The sequence below is a fragment of the Numida meleagris genome, chromosome 4 (assembly GCF_002078875.1).
Source record: "Numida meleagris isolate 19003 breed g44 Domestic line chromosome 4, NumMel1.0, whole genome shotgun sequence".
NCBI classification, from domain to species: Eukaryota; Metazoa; Chordata; class Aves; order Galliformes; family Numididae; genus Numida; species Numida meleagris.
Genome location: NC_034412.1, coordinates 23,366,379 through 23,387,332, shown reverse-complemented (window position 1 = coordinate 23,387,332; position 20,954 = coordinate 23,366,379). Strand labels below are relative to the sequence as shown.

The 20,954-nt window shown below is 44.5% G+C and overlaps 2 protein-coding genes across 6 annotated transcripts in view; one reads left to right on the top strand and one right to left on the bottom strand.

Annotated features, from left to right (window-relative positions):
- WDR33 (WD repeat domain 33) overlaps nt 1–17,083 on the top strand; it is a 62,103-nt gene extending 45,020 nt beyond the window's left edge. For 3 of the 5 annotated variants that reach the window (XM_021394922.1, XM_021394921.1, XM_021394923.1), the window contains 16 exons: nt 520–646; nt 1,236–1,390; nt 1,519–1,597; nt 2,049–2,159; nt 2,932–3,026; nt 3,231–3,239; nt 3,888–3,974; nt 4,219–4,358; nt 4,997–5,149; nt 5,481–6,515; nt 9,897–9,999; nt 10,279–10,741; nt 14,306–14,472; nt 14,602–14,694; nt 15,441–15,626; nt 16,413–17,083. In XM_021394922.1, the coding sequence (XP_021250597.1) occupies nt 520–646; nt 1,236–1,390; nt 1,519–1,597; nt 2,049–2,159; nt 2,932–3,026; nt 3,231–3,239; nt 3,888–3,974; nt 4,219–4,358; nt 4,997–5,149; nt 5,481–6,515; nt 9,897–9,999; nt 10,279–10,741; nt 14,306–14,472; nt 14,602–14,694; nt 15,441–15,626; nt 16,413–16,645 (3,236 nt within the window). In that variant the 3' untranslated portion in view covers nt 16,646–17,083. Of the gene's footprint in view, nt 1–519; nt 647–1,235; nt 1,391–1,518; nt 1,598–2,048; nt 2,160–2,931; nt 3,027–3,230; nt 3,240–3,887; nt 3,975–4,218; nt 4,359–4,996; nt 5,150–5,480; nt 6,516–9,896; nt 10,000–10,278; nt 10,742–10,838; nt 13,642–14,305; nt 14,473–14,601; nt 14,695–15,440; nt 15,627–16,412 lie in introns of those variants that run through there. The other 2 variants (XM_021394924.1, XM_021394925.1) reach the window with 2 other exon arrangements.
- Nucleotides 19,324–20,951, bottom strand: SFT2D3 (SFT2 domain containing 3). Its single transcript, XM_021394977.1, has 2 exons — nt 19,719–20,951; nt 19,324–19,573 (listed from the first exon to the last, which is right to left on the bottom strand). The coding sequence occupies exon 1, from the start codon at nt 20,737–20,739 to the stop codon at nt 20,131–20,133; it is 609 nt and encodes a 202-aa protein (XP_021250652.1). The 5' UTR covers nt 20,740–20,951; the 3' UTR covers nt 19,324–19,573; nt 19,719–20,130.

Here is a 20,954-nt window from a genome sequence, read left to right as displayed (position 1 = left end):
TTTTACATCTAATAAGATTTCTTTTCATCATATGCTATTTTAGTTTTCAGATCCATGATTCAACTTCTTATTTTCTGACAGAACAACAGAAGAGTAGTGCGGATGGGATGGGAACATATACATGTTTGCCTTTCGTTCCTGCAGTACTTCAGAGAAAGTGAAATGTCACAGTATATTTTTCTTTTAACACTCCCATAGAAATGCTTCTTCATACTGTGTGTTACTTTAGGATCAAAGCCTAAAGAAGTACCAGCACAGCCATCCTAGAGAGCTTTCATACTGAAGTGAGCTTCATTTTTGAGCTATAATCTGAGGAGAAGATACTCTTGATGATTAGTACTACTTAAATACCTTTGGGGAGTTTTTATTTAGTTTGATTTTATGTTTTGTGATCTGTGTTGTTTGATTTTATTTTTGCTTAGTTTTACATCACGGTTATAGGAGGTGTACCCTTCAGTTGTCAGTGCTTTCTCAATTCAATTGAAATTTCTAAATGAACAACTTCTGCGTTATTAACAGGACATGGAGCAGATGTGAAATGTGTTGACTGGCATCCAACAAAGGGTTTAGTTGTATCAGGAAGTAAAGACAGCCAGCAGCCGATCAAGTTCTGGGATCCAAAAACTGGCCAGAGCCTTGCCACACTGTAAGTCCACGCCCACATCGCTTTGCTCAGATACAAGCTGACTTCGTGTTTGTCTCTTTTTAGCTTATTACCTCATATCTTTTCAGCCAAATGCAATTACTTTAAATAGAAAGCTAATACTTCAGTTGTGCCAGAAAATCTAGAAATTAGGTGAAGTCTAAACTTTGAAAATAGTGACTTTAATCATAGAATCACCAAGGTTAGAAAAGACCTCCAAGATCATCCAGTCCAACCGTCCACCTACCACCAATATTTCCCCACTAAACCGTGTCCCTCAGTACTATATCTACATGTTTCTCGAACACCTCCAGGGACAGTGACACAGCCACCTCCCTGGGCAGCCTGTTCCAGTGTCTGACCACTCTTTCAGAGAATAAATGTTTCCTAATATCCAACCTGAACCTCCCCTGCTTCCAAAGTACAAATAACAACATCCAGGCACACAGCACGGAAAACTCTGCTATCCTGGTTTAGTAGCCTGAACTGCTTTGTTGTTGACCTAAATATTTGGAACTGGTAAATAATCATGCTTGATTTGTCTGAGAAATTGATATCAGAACAAACAGTGTTTCTCTTTCTGCACCTGCAGACATGCTCATAAAAACACAGTGATGGAGGTGAAGCTGAATCTGAATGGCAACTGGCTGCTAACAGCTTCTCGTGACCATCTCTGTAAGCTCTTCGACATTCGTAATCTGAAAGAGGAACTTCAGGTCTTCAGGGGTCATAAGAAAGAGGCCACAGGTCAGTTGTTAATATTGCATTGTTTTAGTAAGTTTGGATTAAAAATGAAAGTTTTTGAGATCCTGATTTACATGAGATAGGAATTCTAGTATTGTACTTTCTGATTGTAGATTATTTTGTTATTTCAGCTGTGGCCTGGCATCCTGTTCATGAAGGGCTGTTTGCCAGTGGAGGGTCTGATGGCTCTTTGTTATTCTGGCATGTTGGGTATGTGGCATTTTCACCAGCGTGTTGGAAAGATGTTGGTCAGATACACACAATACACTTTCCACCTTTGAATACGTATTTATGGTATAGTTTTGCTCTGTTACGGAGGATTTTTGTGAATAGGCTTTATTTCTGATGTTATATTTTAAAGGATAAATTGCTTGTACAGAATGTAGTCTTTTGTTGAAGGGGTGATGCGTGATTGAAGCTGTTAGTTTCTTAGAGCTTCTCATGAAATGCTCTAATTATTTGGCTTTTAAATGTACAGCTTAAAGATTACCTATGCAACGGAATTCCCACTTCCCATGCTTCTCATGCAATAGAAAAACAGCTGAGGCTTATTTTTACTGAAGTAGGGGACAGAGGAACAGGAACAACTAAATAGCAGAAGTTTTATATTGTATCTGAATCAGATATTCCTCTGTGGTGACTGATTTTTTTAATGCATCAGGGTTGAGAAGGAGGTTGGTGGAATGGAAATGGCCCATGAAGGAATGATCTGGAGTCTAGCGTGGCATCCCCTCGGACACATTCTCTGTTCAGGCTCAAATGATCACACCAGGTATTTTTAAAATATTTAAAGAAGGTGCCAGAGGGAACATGTACATGTTCAGAATCTAAAAGGGTACTTGGCATCAGTGTACAAAGAGCAGTTCTGATACATGATCAGGCAAAGCAGAGAAACAAACTTTGAGTGGGAAGGCCCTGATGTTTTACATGAGAAGTTAGGGTGATGTTTAACATCCTGTCCTTCATCGAAGGAAGCTTTAAGAAACACCAATGTTTCAGGTTTTTGTGAGATTTGAAACCTTAGGAAGTTAATAGTAATAACTATTGTTTTGGTGAAGAAATATTCCAGTCTCCACAGTGTTTTTGTCCACAGATCATCTGCTGATCATGTCTCTTTGTGCATTACAAGTGCAGTTTGTGCTTTGAGTCTTTTCAGCAGAATCTGCTATTAACATGGAGTATCCGTAAGTGGGGTGAATTTTTGTGTAGATGTGTATATTAACAAGGTTATTTTAATGTGAAGGATGTATTTAAACAGAGCAGTAAGTTCGTAGAATGGTCTGGATATCAGTGGTACCGATGCATAGTATTTACCTTATGCTTTGAAGTATTTTCTGAATTGTAACTGTACAGTTAATATAGTATAGTATTGGTTTTTCATTTGAACCTCACACCTAACGTTCAAATTCACCGTTGAACTTGATTAGTAGGCATTGAACCCTTGTAAAACCAAGTTAGCATACTAAAATTTAGATAAGTAAATAGATTGAAAGTAGTTAATATTCTTGACCTTCTATTGAGATCATATAACTTCCTTTTGACAGTAAGTTTTGGACTCGAAATCGGCCTGGAGATAAAATGCGAGATCGTTACAACTTGAATCTGCTGCCTGGGATGTCAGAGGATGGTGTGGAATATGGTAAGGCAATTTCCTAGAATGTGGGGATAAGAAGTTTAGGGGTTAGGAACAAGTCTTGGGCATTCAACAGACGTTAGAATGAGCTTCTGGGTAAGACACTGAAACAGTACATAGCATTGGTGACCACCTAGATAAAGATGTTTTTTACATGAATGATCTTGTTCTCCAAGCAATTCCAACAATGAGTCTTCTTTTTCTCCGCAGCTCCAGGAGGTAAGAGCTGCTCAGTCCACCACGAAAAGGAGGTTGGGCTCTCCCTCAGGCAGTGTGTCTGGTTTACTTTTCTTCCTGGAAACTTCATGTGACTTCAAGACTTTTCGCAGTCCTGAACTACAGCAGGAAATCTTTTCAATTATTCAATTTGACTCAAATTGTAAAACTTAACTCTCTCTCTTAAGGAGTTTTCTTGTTAATTTTAAGTTGTTCAGGGTTCCCCAGCTCTACAGCATACCTCAACAACCTTTTTTTTTTCCCCAAGGGTTGCATCTGTTTATTTATAAAGGTGTTTGATGACTTGCCCTTTTGTATTTGAGGAATGTCAGTGAAAATGTATCAGTTAAATTTGATATAAGTTTTTCAATATGTGTGTTTGCTTTAACAAAAATGGGAATGGATATGAGATTTTTCTGAAATGCGACTTTCTCAAAAGGATATAGTTTCTGGCCTTTTGGGGTGTTATTATGAATCTGAATGGGCAGTTCTTTTAATGTCCTACAACTCACACATAAGTTTAAAAAGTGACCCAGCATTTGTGAAATTCATAACAGTGCCGATGGTAAAAGCATGTGAGAATCCAAAAGAACACAATGATAAAATAAAGCAAAAATTCTCCAAGTAAAAATATTTGTTGTTTTCCTCCAGATGATTTGGAACCCAACAGTCTAGCAGTTATCCCTGGGATGGGAATACCTGAACAATTGAAAATAGCCATGGAGCAAGAGCAGATGGGTAAGTAGTTATAGGGAGGCATTTTTCTGAGCCTTTCAGATACTGTGCAACATATTGTTCATTCCTGTCATATAATTGGGTAGCACTACTGTTTTCTGAGGTTCTCAAGTGCATATTTCCCATGTAAAGAAGAAAGGGTTGAGAAACCTCAAGGTTTATTTTGTTAAATAAACTGCAAGGAGAGTAACAGAATTACTTTGTAAACCTGTATTGCACTGACTGTTTGTCTTCACTACTGCTAAAGGAAAAGATGAGTCCAATGACATTGAAATGACAATCCCGGGACTAGACTGGGGAATGGAGGAAGTAATGCAAAAGGACCAAAAGAAAGTGCCACAGAAAAAAGTGCCCTATGCAAAACCAATACCAGCGCAGTTTCAGCAGGTAAGCAGATGATAAACAGTGAACACCAGAAAAACTTGTTCTGTTGGTTTTCCAACATCATTTCCAACATGAGTGCAAAATAACTTATCACAGTAGTTAAATTACTATTTAAACATAAGACATTTGGTTAAATCCCTTATATCCCATGTACATATCTTGAAAATAGGATGTGATAACATCTGGATGTTTTATTCAACCTAGTTTTTAGCTTCTGATTATCCATGTTAGAATCATAGAATATCCTAGAGAGCTGGAAGGGACCCGTAAGAATCATCGAGTCCAACTCCTGAATCCACAGAGGACCACCCAAAACTCAGACCATATGTCTGAGAGTGTTCTCCAGATGCTTCTTGTACTCCGGCAAGCCAAGGGACATCAGCCACTCCTCATACACCTTCCCCTCCAGACCTTTCACCATCTCTGTAGCCCTCCTTTGGACACTGTCTAATAGTTTTATGCCCCTTTTGTACTGTGGTGCCCAAACCTCCATGCAATACTCAAGGTGAGGCCACGCAGAGCAGAGCAGGACAATCCCCTCCCTCATTATTCAGCATTCCAGCATATCTTGTCCCAGTGCAGTGACATATTACGCATGTGGTCTTCATTAGTATTAATTTTGTGTTTGCTATTCTTGACAGGCATGGATGCAGAATAAAGTTCCTTTGCCTCCCCCACCTGAGCCACTGATCGATAGAAAGGAAGATATTAAGCTGGAGGAGAAAAAGAAGACACAGGCAGAGATTGAACAGGAAATGGCAGCACTTCAGTACACAAACCCACAGCTCCTGGAGGTATGTGTGTAAAGCCAATTGCTGGAGCTCAGCGCCAAAATGTGTAGCTTGCTTTTGCAGCACAGTTTTCACCTTTTCTCAAAAAACATTGTTTAACAAGAATTGGACTCAATGCATGAAGACAGCTGCAGTGAGGTCTCCACATTTCAGTTAGTTAGACCCACTTATATATCTCTGTAGTTGTGTTTCTGTTGATTAGGAGAAAAGTACTAAATCTTTTCATACTCCCAAGAATGAGATAGTTGCTTCTGATTTTCAGTTGTTTCATATTTTTCTGTGCTTAGTTGATTTGCTGGGTTTCTCTTTTTTTTTTTTTTTTTTTTTTTGACAGCAATTGAAGATTGAGAGACTTGCACAAAAACAAGCTGAGCAAGTGCAGCCACCTCCGGGAGGCTCTCTTCACGGACCCCAGCCTTTTCCAGGGCAAGGCCCAATGTCACAGATGCCTCAAGGATTTCAGCAGCCCCTTCCACCTCAGCAGATGCCAATGAATATGCCTCAGATGGGACCTCCTGGTCCACAAGGACAGTTCAGACCTCCGGGACCCCAAGGACAAATGGGACCTCAGGGTCCTCCATTACACCAAGGAGGCGGAGGTCCGCAAGGCTTCATGGGACCACAAGGACCTCCGGGCCCCCATGGACCTCAAGGAATGCCACGGCCTCAGGATTTACATGGACATCAAGGAATGCAAAGGCATCCTGGCCCTCATGGGCCAATGGGGCCTCCAGGCCCACAGGGTAATGCTGGTCCACAAGGGCACTTAGGACCGCAGGGCCTACCTGGGTCTCAGACTCATTTGGGGCCGCAAGGTCCGCCTGGCCCCCAAGGGAACTTGGGACCTCAAGGTCCCCCTGGTGGTCAAGGAATGCAAGGGCCACCTGGTCCCCGAGGAATGCAAGGACCTCTTCCTCACGGCATGCAAGGAGCTCCAGGATCTCAAGGGATGCAAGGTCCTATCTCTCAAGGGCCTTTGATGGGACTTAATCCAAGAGGGATGCAGGGTCCACCAGGGCCCAGAGATAACCAGGGACCTACTCCACAAGGGATGATGATGGGTCATCCGCAAGAGATGAGAGGTCCTCATATGCAAAGTGGTTTACTAGGACATGGGCCCCAGGAGATGAGGGGCCTACAGGGACCCCCGCCTCAGGGCGGAATGTTAGGACCGCCACAAGAACTGCGTGGGCCACAAGGCCAGCAGGGACCTCCACAAGGCTCTTTGGTAGGGCCACAAGGAAACATGCAAGGACCTCAAGGACAACCAAACCCCTCAAGGGGGCCACACCCTTCCCAGGGCCCTCTGCCTTTCCAGCAGCAGAAAACACCTCTGTTGGGTGATGGGCCTCGTCCCCCATTTAATCAGGTATGTGTTGGTCTATATAACGAGAATGTTAAAAATGTAGGAACAATGATGTGTGGTACAAATGTCAAGCAAGAGCTGAGAGTGCAGCTGAGGCTCAAAACAGAAGCCTTGAGAAAACCTGAATGTTGATGAACAAAGTTAGGTAGCTTGGAAAAAGCAGAGGTAACTGTAGGAATGGGATTACTGGGAGTACAGATACAGAAATCAGTATCTGCTAAGAAAATATGTAACTAAAGAGGAACTCCAGGTTTGTTTCTATTTTTAACTTAAGGACACTGAATTGTCTTAAATGAAATTTCCTGGTGAGTAGATAAGCTTGAAGAAAAGTTGGATTTAAGCCAACTGAACATAAAAAAAAAAAAAGTATGAATTAAAGCAAATTATTGTTGACTCTCAGTTGTCCCAGACTAATTATCCAAACTGAGGGCTGAGTTTACCATGGATACTGACATACCTGGAATCAGCTTAGGTCTGCTTGAGCTTTCCAGTTCAAGCTAAGTGCACAGGAGTACAGCTGTCCTGCTTCCTGCGTAGGAATAGGAATTGCTTAGCCACCCTTATACCTTCTGAGCCACCAGTTTAGAGCCTGTGCTCCTGGACTTGCTACTGCACCATTTGATGAGCAGCACCAGAGAGAGCTCATGGAGCAATCAGGCTGGGTTCGACCAGCTTGGGTCTGGAGCTGGGGCACCAAGCTCCAGCAGGGTTCACTAGCTCAGCAAAATACTTAGCTCACCTGGAATACTGGAGATTGTTGCTTGTCAAGACACTAATTACTTTTGCAGGGACTTAGGCTGGTTCAGCACTAGGCTGTCAGATGTAGCTTCCTCTTCAGCACCTCCAGTAAGCAGGTTTGTTCCACCTGCTGATCTGCCACAGACAACGGAGAGCTCACTGCATTTATTACTCCTTGCAAGTTCCCATTGTTATGACGTTAATTTTGTACTTAAAATGTCATGTTTGTCTTCAATTGTAAGGTGAATTTTGAAGGGAATATATTGGAAAAAATTACAGTTTTGAGAAATGTGTGATTAATTTTAAACAAAATTATCTCTTGTACTGAATGGTTTCTAGATTAGACAGTTTTGGATATACTTAACATGGAGGCCAGTACCAATCACAGTAATGTGTGATGACATTGAACTATATCTCAGTGGTTGCACTTCAGATTGAGGCAGAGTAGCCTGCAAATTGTGTATTGGAGTGTTTTTTTTCTTACAACTCAGCAGTAACTTCCTGCAGAGGTCTGTAAACGTAACCTTATTGCTGAGATTGCAGAAACGTCAACATTTAGAGAACAAGAATTGGCTCCACAACTATTGCTCATCTCATTTCTACCAGCATCGTGTTTTTGTAGTTATCCTATGGAGACCAACTGCTCTACCTTAAGAGTTGCCACCAAAGCTTGCGTGCATTGGTTGGAGCCTGCTGCTGGCACGATGCAGGAGGTTGTTTGCAACAGGCAGACATTGCATTCCATTAAAGCTGCTACCTTCAAGTCTTTTACAAATATTAAAAAACAGCACAACAAAGCTGGGTATTTGCTTGCCTTTTCAGTAGCAGAATGGGTAGCAATGTTTATTTCCTTCATCAAGGGCTTGTGAAATCAACACTGAACCTGTGCGCCTATTTGTAAAGGTTCGTGTCCGTAGGAGATAGAGCTATTACCTGCATCCACCACGTGCTGAAGAGCTGTGTGAGTGATATGCCCATCTCTTCCCAAGTGGGAGAACTACTCCCTTCTGCAAATGGGGAACAAAATACTAGAAACCTGTTTGAGAAAGAAATGGCTTGAAATATGGTGCTGTGATCAGCAGAATTGTATTCTGAAGATAGGAATATTGAAATTAAAGTGCAGATGGGTTGATAAAGTATTCCCATGTTAGCAGTGGTATCTTGGGGCTTTTTGCTGTTGGTAACTGAGAGTAATTGATTTACAACACCTAATCCTTTGAGTAGGTTTGCTGGATTTCATCTCATCTCCTGGTTATGAGTGCTTCAGGCCAAGTCTCTTGTCTGCGTAGAGACAAACTCTTGGAACTTGTAGTAGCTAAGACAGAATGGGTTGGTACAAAGAATTCTTCCCCCATCTGGCTGTGATTAGAACAGATGGCTATTGTAAGGTAGCTGTGCCCCTTGCACCTGGGCCAGCAAAGCCAGCACCACTGCTCAGCAGCTCTGCCTGGTGCAGCAGCACAGCCCTGCCCACCTCCAGCTGTGGGATGTGTGGGGCTGCCTGCAGTTCTCAGCACAGTGCCTCCTCCTGAGCTCTGCAGTTCACTTTGTCTGTTAGGAGCACATCTGGAGCCCATGGTGTATTTTGAAATGAAAAGCATATAAAAATGCATTATGATGGCTCTGTCTTCCTAACTTGTAGAAGTATAATTTGTTTGGAAATAGAGGATTTCAGCAAACACTGAAGAGCCTCACGAGGTGAGCGCTAAGGGCTGCTGCTCTGGTTAATCAGCAGTGACATAAACTTAGGAAGGTCAAGAGTTTATTGTAAGTAATCATGCATTATATACGTGAGAAGTGATAGAGCTCCAGCAAGGCTTTGGTCAGGGATGACAGAAGGATGGTGACAGCTTTGTCTTAAGTGGACAGGGAGCTATTCTTCTGACTCAACTCACCATTCAACCACTGGGAAAGGTTCGTAAGCTTTTTATCTTTTAATAGGCATTGGAATCAGGCCTTTTATTTTGCTTTTTTTTTTCCCCTAAATCATTACAAAAATATTTGATGCAAAGGTGGTGTTTACAGTACACATTTCTGTGTTTTTGTGATTACTACCTCTGTTGCAGTTCAGTTCAAAAGAGTAATTTAAAACCAGTATTTCAAGATACAACAGGAAAAAATGCACAAATGAACTCTCAGTGCTGCTCTTCAACCCTCCCTCTAAAATAATTAATAATAAAAAATAGTGTTTCTCAGAAGTAGGTACTGAGTATGAAAAAACCTGCTTTGTTATAGCGGGCAAGGGTAACTTGGTACCTGCCACAGTCCCTCCAGGGTCTGTAACAGCACCATATACATCAGCACCTGGTACTTTTCAAGCAAATGCACACAGTTCTTTTGCCTTCTCTAACAGGCGGAGAAAATATGGGCTTTATTAACTTTTGGTTGGTATGGATAAGAGATTGATCCTATGTTTTCTTGACAATAGTGTATGACCCTCAGGTAGATAAGGGAAAGCATCACTGATGTGAATGTCAAAAAGTCAGGCTGAAACCAATTGAAAATCAGCTGTTGCTGTCGTAAGGTCTGTGAAGATACACTGCTTGTTTAAGGAAAGGAATTTGGTTTGCCCCCTTACAAAAGGCTTAGAAGCAAGAATACTCACACATGCTAATTCACATGGCTTTTCTTATTGTACGCTAACAGGACGGACAGAACCCAGGTCCTCCACCGCTGATACCAGGATTGGGGCAGCAGGGAGGACAAGGTCGTCTCGGCCCTCACAACCAAGGACCTGGCCTTAATAAAGGTAATTAAATGCATTGTCTGTTCTTCTGTGAGTAGTTCTTCAAAAAGAGGCTATTCCAGTGCAGTGCCTCTAGATAGAAAAGGCTACAGCACAACAAAGGGTCTGGACTGAGAGGGAAGCTACCACAGACTTGGGCTGGAATACAGAAGAAAAGCTTTTCCCCCAGCATTACTTAATGTGAAATGTATGGTGTATGCTTTGTAGAACTGTAGAAACTAGAACATCCTAGAGCATTTTTAGGAAACATTACAGAAATGTGCTATGATTTTTTCCCTCAAGGTGACTCCCGTGGTCCACCAAACCATCACATGGGCCCTCTCTCAGATAGAAGGCACGACCAGAACAGTGGTGGCCCTGATCATGGGCCTGAGAGAGGGTTGTTTCGAGGTGGCCAGGAGTGGGGTGATGGTAGAGACAGCAGGGGCATGCCAGATAGACGAGGACCTCACCCAGATTTCCATGATGACTTTGATCGACCAGATGACTTCCGTGACGACTTCCATCCAGATAAGAGATTTGGCCATCGATTACGGGAATTTGAGGGGAGAGGAGGCCCACCATTGCAAGATGAGAAATGGAGACGAGGTGGACCTGGGCCTCCCTTTCCTCCCGATCACAGGGAATTTGAAGGCGGGGGTTCAAATCGTGGCCCTCCTGGTGCTTGGGAAGGACGGAGACCTTCAGATGATAGATATCCACGGGATCCTGAGGACGCACGGTTCCGGGGAAGACGAGACGAGAGGTAAGAATAAATCAGTTCATTCTTCTTGGGTAAAGGGTGAATGGAGGGAATTCTTTCTTCCTGGTTTCCTTGTCATTAAGGAGTCTATCTGTTTCAGATTTATAAACTGGAAACCAATAAGGAAATGAAAACTCTAATATACCTGAGTATAGAGTCCATAAAATCATTCAGTAATAGAAGAAAACTTGAAAAATGGTCATTGTACACAGCAGCTTCCGTGTCTGTAAACAGTAAGTAAAGAGAAGGGAGGAAATTTGTAGAGAAGATCCAGTGACACAGGATGAAGATTTGAGATCGTTTTGACGAAAATTGAGAGGAAACTTGAAGGTTAAAATGACAAACTTTTGAACGCTAGAAGTGGAATTTGAGACTGTCTCCAGTCACAAACTACAGGATGACTGTGGAGACTGTAGGATGAGATGTAATGTACTTGTGAGGAGCAGGAACAGTGATCCTACTATCAAATATAAGGGGCAGAGCTGCAGCCTGTTGGACTGTCGAGACTATTTTCCTCATGTTTTTGCTTAAAGGAATTTTATTTCTCTTTCTGACTTATTTCTTAATGCCAAGCAAAGAACTCAAAAACAATCTAGTTTATAGCAATGTCCTTGTCATTGCTCACAGTTTCCAAATCAATCACAAAGGGATGACTTTGCTTCTAGTTATTAATGTAAATATGGAGGAATTGCTGAAAGCTGGCTAGACTACCTGTCACTGAAATTGCTCCAGATTTATGCTAGTTAAATTTGGCCTCCAAGGTCTAAGCCTCTCACTGACCACCAACTCCATATGTATAAAAATGTGTACTTGTACAAATATATTGTGGTCTCCACATAATGTGAATTTTGTGTGTTTTAGTTGCCTTTTAATCATTTTCTTACATTCCTTTTACTTTGCATCTATACAGCTCTTCTTTTAGCTATTTTCTACCTAGCTCTGTAAAGATGTACCTTCCTTTTGTGTGAAGAGTATGAAAAGAAATGAACAAAAAGAAGGTAACAAAGCCGTTTAAAAAAGAAATAGAGAGAATCCAAGCTGAATAGTCTGCGTTACATAACTCTGAAAGATGTAGCAGACAATGTTTTTAGAAGCTCAGTAGAGATTTTCGGATCTTATATTGGAAATGTTTAGGGACTGGGAAATATTTTATTCTTATCCTGATTTTACAAAGGTTTCAGGAGGGGAGTCCAGGCATCTTAGGACCTGGGAATCTGACTTCTGACCTAACGAGAGTCTGTCACGGTTTGTACAGACCATTTAGCTGGAGAAGAATCATCACAGGGCTCTAAAAGGCTTATTGTGCTTGCACACTTAGTGATTTCCTCTGAGTGAAGGAGAATTGGATGCCATGCAGATGCTGAAGCGAGCCTAAGAATCCCAACTACTCATTTAGCTGACTTGGTTTGGAATTTAGATTGTAATTGGTTTGATTTAACGTGAGAGGGAAGTGTGTGTATGTGTCTTTCTTTCTAATTTCCCGTCCTTTTCATCCCTGTCCTGTTCTCACTCTACCTGTGCATATCAACATGATGCTTCTACTGCAGAGACCTGCCTCTTCCTGCTGCTAATCTGCACAGTGTGTAGTTCTGTACGTTAAGGTCCTAGGCCTCAAGGAAGAAGATCTGAGAGCAGTCAATCAGGAACTGAGCCCTATACGAGGCAGGGTTTTACATGTGACTGATAAGAAAAAGTGAAAAAGGATATACATAACCCAATATTAGGAGCCATGGCTGTATCAGGCATAGGTGTGATAGATATCAAAGCTAAACTTTGTCCGTAAGGTTGCCTGGAAACACACAGAAAGGCCCTACTCCTGGTAGCCATAGGATCTTGTGTTGCAGATCTTGGTAATTTACAAGCTAAGCAGAATCTCACCAAGTCAGTATTAAAATGGGAGATCCTCTAAGGAATATATTTAGAGGACTGTGCTGTCTCAAGGCTAAACAACATTGCGATGTGGTTATTTGAACCATTTGTACCTGAAACTGTTCAGTTTGTTTTCACGAATCATCCAGGTTAATGTGAAATGGTTCACTGTCCATATGCAGCACTCCCTCCATCCACTGTTGTACCTATACAGGTACAGCAGCCTCCTCTCTGTACCGTGTTTGCTTTCTGGGAGGTGGAGACAGACCTATTGTTTCTAATTTAAAAAAAATGTAAAAGTTTAAAAAATATTGTATTGTGTTATGACTACTGTTAAAATATTTAAATTTGTAATTAAAAGGTTAATGTTGTTAAAATTCTAAATAAAAGTATCTAAAGTTTTGCTTGTAATAGGATGCACTGTGTCGTTAATGAGCCGGGGAAGGGGATGCTGCACAAAGCCAAGGCCCACGGAGCATTGCGGTGGCCGCAGCTTGCCCATTGTGGAACTGGGAGAAGAGGGGAGGCGGGGGGCATCAGTGTGCATGGGCAAAGACAGTGCTCCACGTTATCACTGCTGTCCCTGAGAGTGGGCAGGAGCAGTGGGAGCACACGGTGAGGATCCTGAAGCAGTGTGCCTGCACCACCTAACGTCCCCTTGTGCTTGCACAGAAATTGCCTGGGTCAAACTCTAAGCAGAGACAGTCGTAGCAGCGGATGCTAGTGCACGCTCGTGGAGCTGCAGTGATGCATGGGACATGTATGCACTTTTACAAGCACTCCAAGTGTTTATGCTGGTGCTGTAAGAAACAGAACTGCTAGTATTTGTGCAGCCATCTACAGGCTTACCTGGAATGGCACTGACAGCTAAGACAGAAGCATTCTTCCCTCTGAAGATATGTGTTAAGCCCCCAGTGTGATACTGGAGGAGCTGTACTCAGTTCAGATGAGATGTAAAAGCCACTCTCATCCAATTACTGAAGATGCCATGGTACTGACTAGGAGTAGAAATTACTGACGTGAGGGGCATTACTACATTTTGCAAAACAAAGCTCTTCGTTTACTGCAGTTGGAGAAGCTGCTTTTGAGGTTGTAGAAGGCCACTGTGCATGCTGCTCAGCAGTCATCTTCCCTGCTGAGCCAAGTACAGCCTAGAATCATTTCTCAACACTGTAACTTAAAAAAAAAAAAAATGAAAAAAAATCCTCTATGGAGGGAATGAGTAAGAGAATGTTCTAGCGAGAGACTCCAAAATCCATAGAAATGTGATGCTGAAATGTTTCACTATAGCCTTGACTCTCACTGCTTTTATTTTTCCTGCTTTGTTTTTAATCCCTTGAAGCAAGAGCACCGCAGCTAAGGGAAATTCACTTGTCCTTTTCCTTACCTTGCCTTATGTCTATCTCACTGTTTTTATTTTTTTCCTTTTTGTTAAATGAATGCAATATACTTGACAGTATTTTTTTGTATGAAAAAACAACACAACAGAAAGAAATGAGGGAAAACTATACAAACGGATAAACAAAGTGCTCAGAGGCAGATAATGAGCACTTTTCCACCCACAAATCCTATTCTAATGATTGTATGTACTATAGCATTACGTGAAACAGTTCAGAAAACAGCTTAATAATCAACTGTCTCAAGTTTATCAATGTAAATCTTGTCTAAAACCCACGTGTACCATGTTTTTTCTTGTAGCTTCAGAAGAGGAGGACCCTCAAGACATGAGGGCCGGGGACCCAGGGGGAGAGATGGCTTTCCTGGTCCGGAAGATTTTGGGCCAGATGACACTTTTGACTCCCCAGATGAAAACTTGAGAGGAAGGGACCATGGTGCTCGGGGCCGAGGTCGTGGTGCAATTAGAGGTGAGGGGAACATTCTTCCACAGTGAAATAGAAGGAGAAGGTAGCAAGAGCATTTCTTGGGCAAATGACAACATTTTCATGAATGCAATGTCTCTTCTCACTCCTTTCCCTGCATCTCGTACTGCTCAGGAGGCCGGAAGGGTCTGCTTCCTACTCCCGATGAAATTCCACGCTTTGAAGGTGGGCGGAAACCAGAATCCTGGGACGGAAACAGAGAACCAGGTAAAGAAATTGCTGAGGTTTACTTCAGATAATAAACTTTAAAATGTAACTGCTTTAAAATAATTTACATCATTACTTTTCCTGGTACCTCATATGCTCATTGTCAGTTTTTCATCACCAGAGAAGCAAAGTGTAGTTTTCTGGACTTCTAAATCTAGAAATAAATAAACTGCCTGGAATGTAGCTGGCTCTAAATGCTGCAGTCTCACAGAATAATAAATGATTGTGCCCTTAACATCATGATTTTAAGGTGAGATCTTATATGCAGTCCAGGCCAGCACATTGTTGTCGCCTGCTGATGACTGAACCATAACTTGCAGATTTTTGAGATATCTATTAATGCCAATAGTCATCTTTGTCTATAATTACATACAGGTTCAAAACTGAATTTTAGAATGTCATACAAAAAGCGAGCACAAATGACACATGAATAACAAAAGATGAATGTGTGGTCGTCTCTAAAATATGTGAAAATCCTCACGCTGAAAAGAAAGCTTTAGATCTGCCATTTTCTTCTTTTTCAACACCCTTTAAACCTGTCTTACGTTTAGCTTTCTTGCAGCTTATAAATCTAATGTTGGCTTATTTGCATATTTTGGTGTCGGGGAAGCTTTATATAATTTTAGCTTAAAAATGCATGCCAAATTGCGTGGAAAGTACATTTGTATATGACTGCTTTCTGAAAATGAGGCATAATGATCGGATGAACATTATTTAATGATCCTACTTTTTCTCCTCACAATCAGGTCCTCGTCCAGACCACCCTCCTCATGATGGACATTCTCCAGCTAACAGAGAACGTTCTTCTTCGCTCCAGGGCATGGACATGGCCTCGTTGCCACCACGTAAACGTCCCTGGCATGATGGACCAGGGACCTCTGACCCCAGAGAAATGGATGCTCCAGGTGGACCTCCAGAGGAGAGGGGAAAAGGTAAATAAGTCCCTGTTGAAAACCTCAGGCAACACTGGTGCATTTTTCAACAAAAGTCTTATCCAGCTTTCCTTTAAGAATCATTGAAACTTTTGACATCCAGAGACAGAGCTCTAAAACTTAATTGAAAAAAAAACTTTTATCTTTTTAAGCCCATCATTCACTACTTTCATTCAGTGACAGTTTACATTTTAGTTGGTCTTTATTACTTCTGAATGCCACCCCTGGCTGCATCAAACTGTCATTTCCATCCTGAGCTGGCTCTTCTCTATGCCAGAGCTCTCATCTGTTCATGTGCTGTCTCTGGAACGCGTTCTGTATCCTTTACTACCTTTCTTACCATGTCTATACCCGCTTCAGTTTTAATTTATTCTTTTGTGAATGGGGTAACTAAGAATTGCACACGCCATAGATGATGTGGTTTAACCATTGCTTTATCTGGTTCGCTTGGTTTTGTTGTATTCTGCAATAAAAATACACAAAGAACTGCAGATAGCCGTAAAGGATCAGATTGTGTATGGCTGGCATTTTTGAGGGACCTGACTTAATAAGTCCTCACTGACTGTATTAGACATAATCTCCTTTAATCCCCAAGGGATTGCCTGATGGCTGTCAATCTAATGGGCTGTCATGGAGATACTGAACCTGTGTAATAAAAAACGGAGGAGGCATAAAATTTCATAAAACATTCAGTTTGTGAATGAGAGAACTAGTGAAGGATATGGTATGTCTGAGAAGAGGTGTGGCTTAGACTTCAACATCAGTAACGTTGCGCTTCATTTTTAGGACGTGGAAATTCAGGAGCTTCGCAGAGAGCACCAAAATCTGCACGGTCTAATTCTTTAGATGGAGACCATCATGATGGGTTCCACAGGGATGAAGCTTTCGGCGGAGGCCCTGCAGGAGGCAGTAACCCTTCCAGAGGAGGAAGGAGTGGAAGCAATTGGGGAAGAGGAAATAACATGAGTTCCGGTCAGTCGAGAAGAGGAGCATCCAGGGGTGGCGGAAGAGGCCGATAGAAGAGGCTTTGACTGGGTCACACCCAGTCCCTGATGGACAATATTTAAATGGACTGCTACTCTGTACTCAAAGAGAAAGTAACCCTGCAAGAACACAGACCTGGATTCTTAACTGGGATAACTGAATGTGCATTAGTTCCTAACAAGGTCTTCTTCTAGATCAGTCAACTGCTACTAGCTGCGATACTGTAGCTAGCTTTCAGTTTTGTCTTCTTCGCCCCCATTTTCCTCACCTTCTTTTACCTACTTTGTTTTGTGAAGAGCTGGAATTTTTTTTAGTGTTGAGACATGGAGCACCTCCACAGATTTCAGTTCAATTCCAAACAGAAACTTGTTTCTATATGTACAGTTTGTCAGAAGAGTTATGTTGTTTTTTGTATGAATACAGAATGTAATTTGCGCAAAAACTAACCAAAAAAAAGCGTGTGTAGTTCTTTACTCACCTGTTCCTATAAAGTGCTGTTTCTTAACAAACTCGTGTATCAGATGGAGCAACAAACTACCTCCTGATATCTCATCTGTTCGCAGTACTAACAGCTTATTCCTCGGTTTTGGTTTATCGTGAATAGAGAACTCTTTCGCCTGCAGTTGCAGCTGTCTATAAATAACCAGAAGTGCTGACATTAAAATTCCAGAGCACAGGAAGTCACCGCTGCTTACTAGTCTACCATCCTGAAAGAGAAAAACGGGGAACACCATTTAGAAAAAGCTGTCATACACATAGCACATCTTATAACCTGGACTGCTAGCAAACTAGACAGCATGACAAGTAATGCCATTCTGTGCTTCAGCTGCAGGTGTCGGATACTTCTGTTCACAACAGCATCCACCCACAGAAATTGAGGGGGAAAGGGAAGATGTTTAGCAATCTGATTAATATGGAAGCAAATGTTTTACAATGGCTGTAGGATACTCTGAGTAAAGATATAGGTGGCCAGCAGCATCTGGTCCACTGAAGTGCAGACCTCAGTGGCTGGTTGCTTGCTTTCATCTTAACTTGTAAAAATCTTTAGGGTACTGTTTCCCACATTTTTGCTGCTAAGCAACCATGAGTATCCAGTGTCCCCATAAATCATTCACATCAATCATCTCTGGTCACCAGGCTACCGCAAAGCTCCTGTAACGGCTAAGGCCTGAATGAAAAGTTTATACAGAAATACATACTCAAAAGCCACCTCTCAGGAAGGTCCTAAATTAAAAGTATTTGACAAACTATAATGACAACTTATCAACACCAGACTGTTTTTCCATTCACTGGAACTTTGTAGAATCATGAAATGGTTTGGGTAGAAAGGGGCCTTACAGCCCACCCAGTCCTATGCCTGCCATGGGCTGGCTGTCCCCCCAGCTCAGGCTGCCCAGGGCCCCATCAGTGGCCTTGGGCACCTCCAGCATGGGGCACCCACACTTCACAGGGCAGTAATGCCTCACTGCCCTCCCAACATCTGTTCTAAATCCCCCTTCTTTTAGCTTAAAGCTGTTAGAATAGTCACAGTGATATGGCAATGTCATTCTATAGCTGGCAAAACTACTGCACAGCATAGCAATGCACAGCAGCTACTTTGTCTGACTTCTAGTACGGTCACTTTTTTTTTAAAGACTGACCTAATCTATCCTGATCCATCTGACTTAAAGAGATCAAAGCAGAGGTGCTTAACTGCTGCTCTCTTGGTCACAACTAATTTTTTTTCAGTTTTTAATTTGTAGCTTACAAAAGCGCATTAAAAATTATAGCCATTAACAGTGCTCATTAGCCTACAGCATCCTTGTCTTACTACTCTAGTGTGATCTGAAAGGCAGCGGCTGGGAAGGAGCTGAGACACGCCTCATAGGGGGCAGGTTTTCCTTTGAGGAACACGAAGGAATCCCTTTCGCTCTACCTGCAGAAGGGCTGTGGTCACACTGGGTGTACCTCAGGGAGTTTGGATCTTTTTTTAAATTTTAAGGAACACTGATGATTTCACCATTAGCAAAGGGAAAATATAGGTTTTTTGTTTTTGTTTTTTTTTAAATACAAGCCCTGTGTATTTTTCCATGGGACTGAAAGTGACTTCATTTTAGTATTTCAAATATCTGATTTAGAGGATGAGCTCTTAATACGCTACAGTCCTCTACCAAAGCAAACTAGGGTGCATCTAACAGCAGGGAACCCAGCGTTCTGTACCTGGACAAAAGGGAAAACGCTTCTTTTTCCCCTGGGGGTTGGTTAGCCCCTTAAACTGCTATTGCGCTTGGCACTGACTAACATTTATGAGTGGCAGCTTTTCAAATTAACTAAGATTTGAAATATTCCACCACTGTGGAATATTGAAGTCACGAGGATATTAGTAGACTTTCAGACAGAATCCTGACAGCCACAGACAGCAGGAGGTACAGGGGGTTCCCAATGGGTGGAACCATGACCCTACTGCTGAAAAGTGGGTGCAGTCAATGAGTGGGAGCACACCTCCGTCCTCCTTAGGCACAGTTCCTTTAGCAGCACTGCACACGGAGTCGCCGTGCTCTGCTCACAGCCTCACCCTGTCTGGCACTTCTTTCAATACTGCAGCTAGAAATAGTTTTATAGACTGTAGCTTAGAAGTTACAAAAAGGAGAGCGCTACTTTAATGTTATTCCAGATAGCTCTAATCTACAGCTCAAGGAAAAAAGTGACCAGTGGTTGAAGGTCTACACTGACATTTGGTACACAAATAGTTTTATTATTAAAGCCGTCTACGTACATGTAGGTACCCCCGTTTAACAATTCCCGTTTTATCCCTAAGCAGTGATTGAGAGGCAAACATAGCAGCGCTGGGCTGGCTCTGTCCGAGGCACCTGGCGGGGGGGTCAGGCTCTAAGGCAGGGCGTGGGCTGCCGCACGGCCCAGCTGAGCAGCCTGGTCCCTAGCAGAGCTGCTGCCGAGGGGCACGCCGTGCCAGCCCGCCGCTCCTGAAAGTAGGAAAGCACATCGCACAGTCCTAACGGCCACCCCAGCCCTGCGGCAGCAGCTCCAGCTCCGTGGCGGCACGCAGCCTGCCTGCCCTGCCCGAGCACCGACCTCGTGACCCACAGCCCCGGAGCCTGTTTCACTTACTGGATGCCAATTACAGGCGGCTTTCTCTGAGCAGTGAGGGGCACGCGGGCGGCGCTCGCTACGGGTCCCGGCACAGAGGCAGGACCGGGCGCGGGAAACCGGGCTGGGCACTCCGCCTCGCACGGCCGACGTCTCCGCTCCGGTGCTCGGCGGTCCCGCGGCCCTCCGCCGGCAGACGCTCCTCCTGGGCTCCGGGCACGGCCGTGGCCGCAGCTCCTCAGCGCCGCTCTCCCGCTCCCGGCTCCACCGCCCCCACGCGGGACCCGCCGCGCTCCTCATCCCCGGCCGGGCGCGGTGCCGCGGTGAGGCGCGGTCCCGCGCTCGAGTTCAGAGTCACCGCCGCTCCGGGCCGCCTTCTTGCGAGGAACCCCAGCGTGACCCTCGTCCCGCAGCCGGGCGGCCGCCCCGTCCATCACACGGGCAGCGCGGCCCCGCGGCGCAGCGCGACCCCCAGAAGCCCTCCGAGGCGCCGGATGCCGCCGGCCCCTCCGGGCAGCGCGCCCAGCAGCGCGGCAGCAGCAGTCCCCAGCTGCGCGGCGGCGCCCAGAGCGGTGAGCGCGGTGCTGCGCAGCCCCAGCGCGGCGTACAGCGTGCCGCCCAGCGCCGCCGCGTACAGCAGCGAGCCGCGGCTCGGCTCCCGCAGCAGGCGGGACGGCCCCCGCAGCAGCGCGGCGGCGAGCAGCGCGCACAGCGAGCCCAGCGACCAGAGCAGCGCGAACTTGCGGGCGCGGAGCAGCAGCAGCGGCGCATACAGCGCGGCCAGCCCGAAGCAGAAGGCGGCCAGCAGCAGGCACAGCGCGGCGCCCGCCAGCCGCTGCCACAGCGACAGCCCCGGCAGCCACGGGTCCGCCTCGGCCGCCCACGGCCAGCGCCGGCCCGGCCCCGAGAAGGCGCTCGGCCACGGCCCCGCGCCGCTCCCCGCCGGTTCCTCTTGCGGGACGCCGGCGGGCGGCGGGACGGGAGCGGCGGTGGCCTTGGACTGGGCGAGATACTCGTGCAGCTGCCGGCCCAGGTCCGCCATAAGCGGGGCCGGAACCGCCCTTGTGCGCTACGCCGCCATCATGCTGCCAGCTGCATCCGGGTCAGCGGCCATGGCCGGGGCACCGCGCCTGCGCAGTGCGGCCGCGGGGCGCTGCCCGCAAATGGGGCGGGGCGGCATGCTCCAGGAGCTCCGCAACTGCTGCGTTTAAAAGTCAATAGTTGTAAAGGAGGGGCAGAGCCGTGTGCAGATGAGCG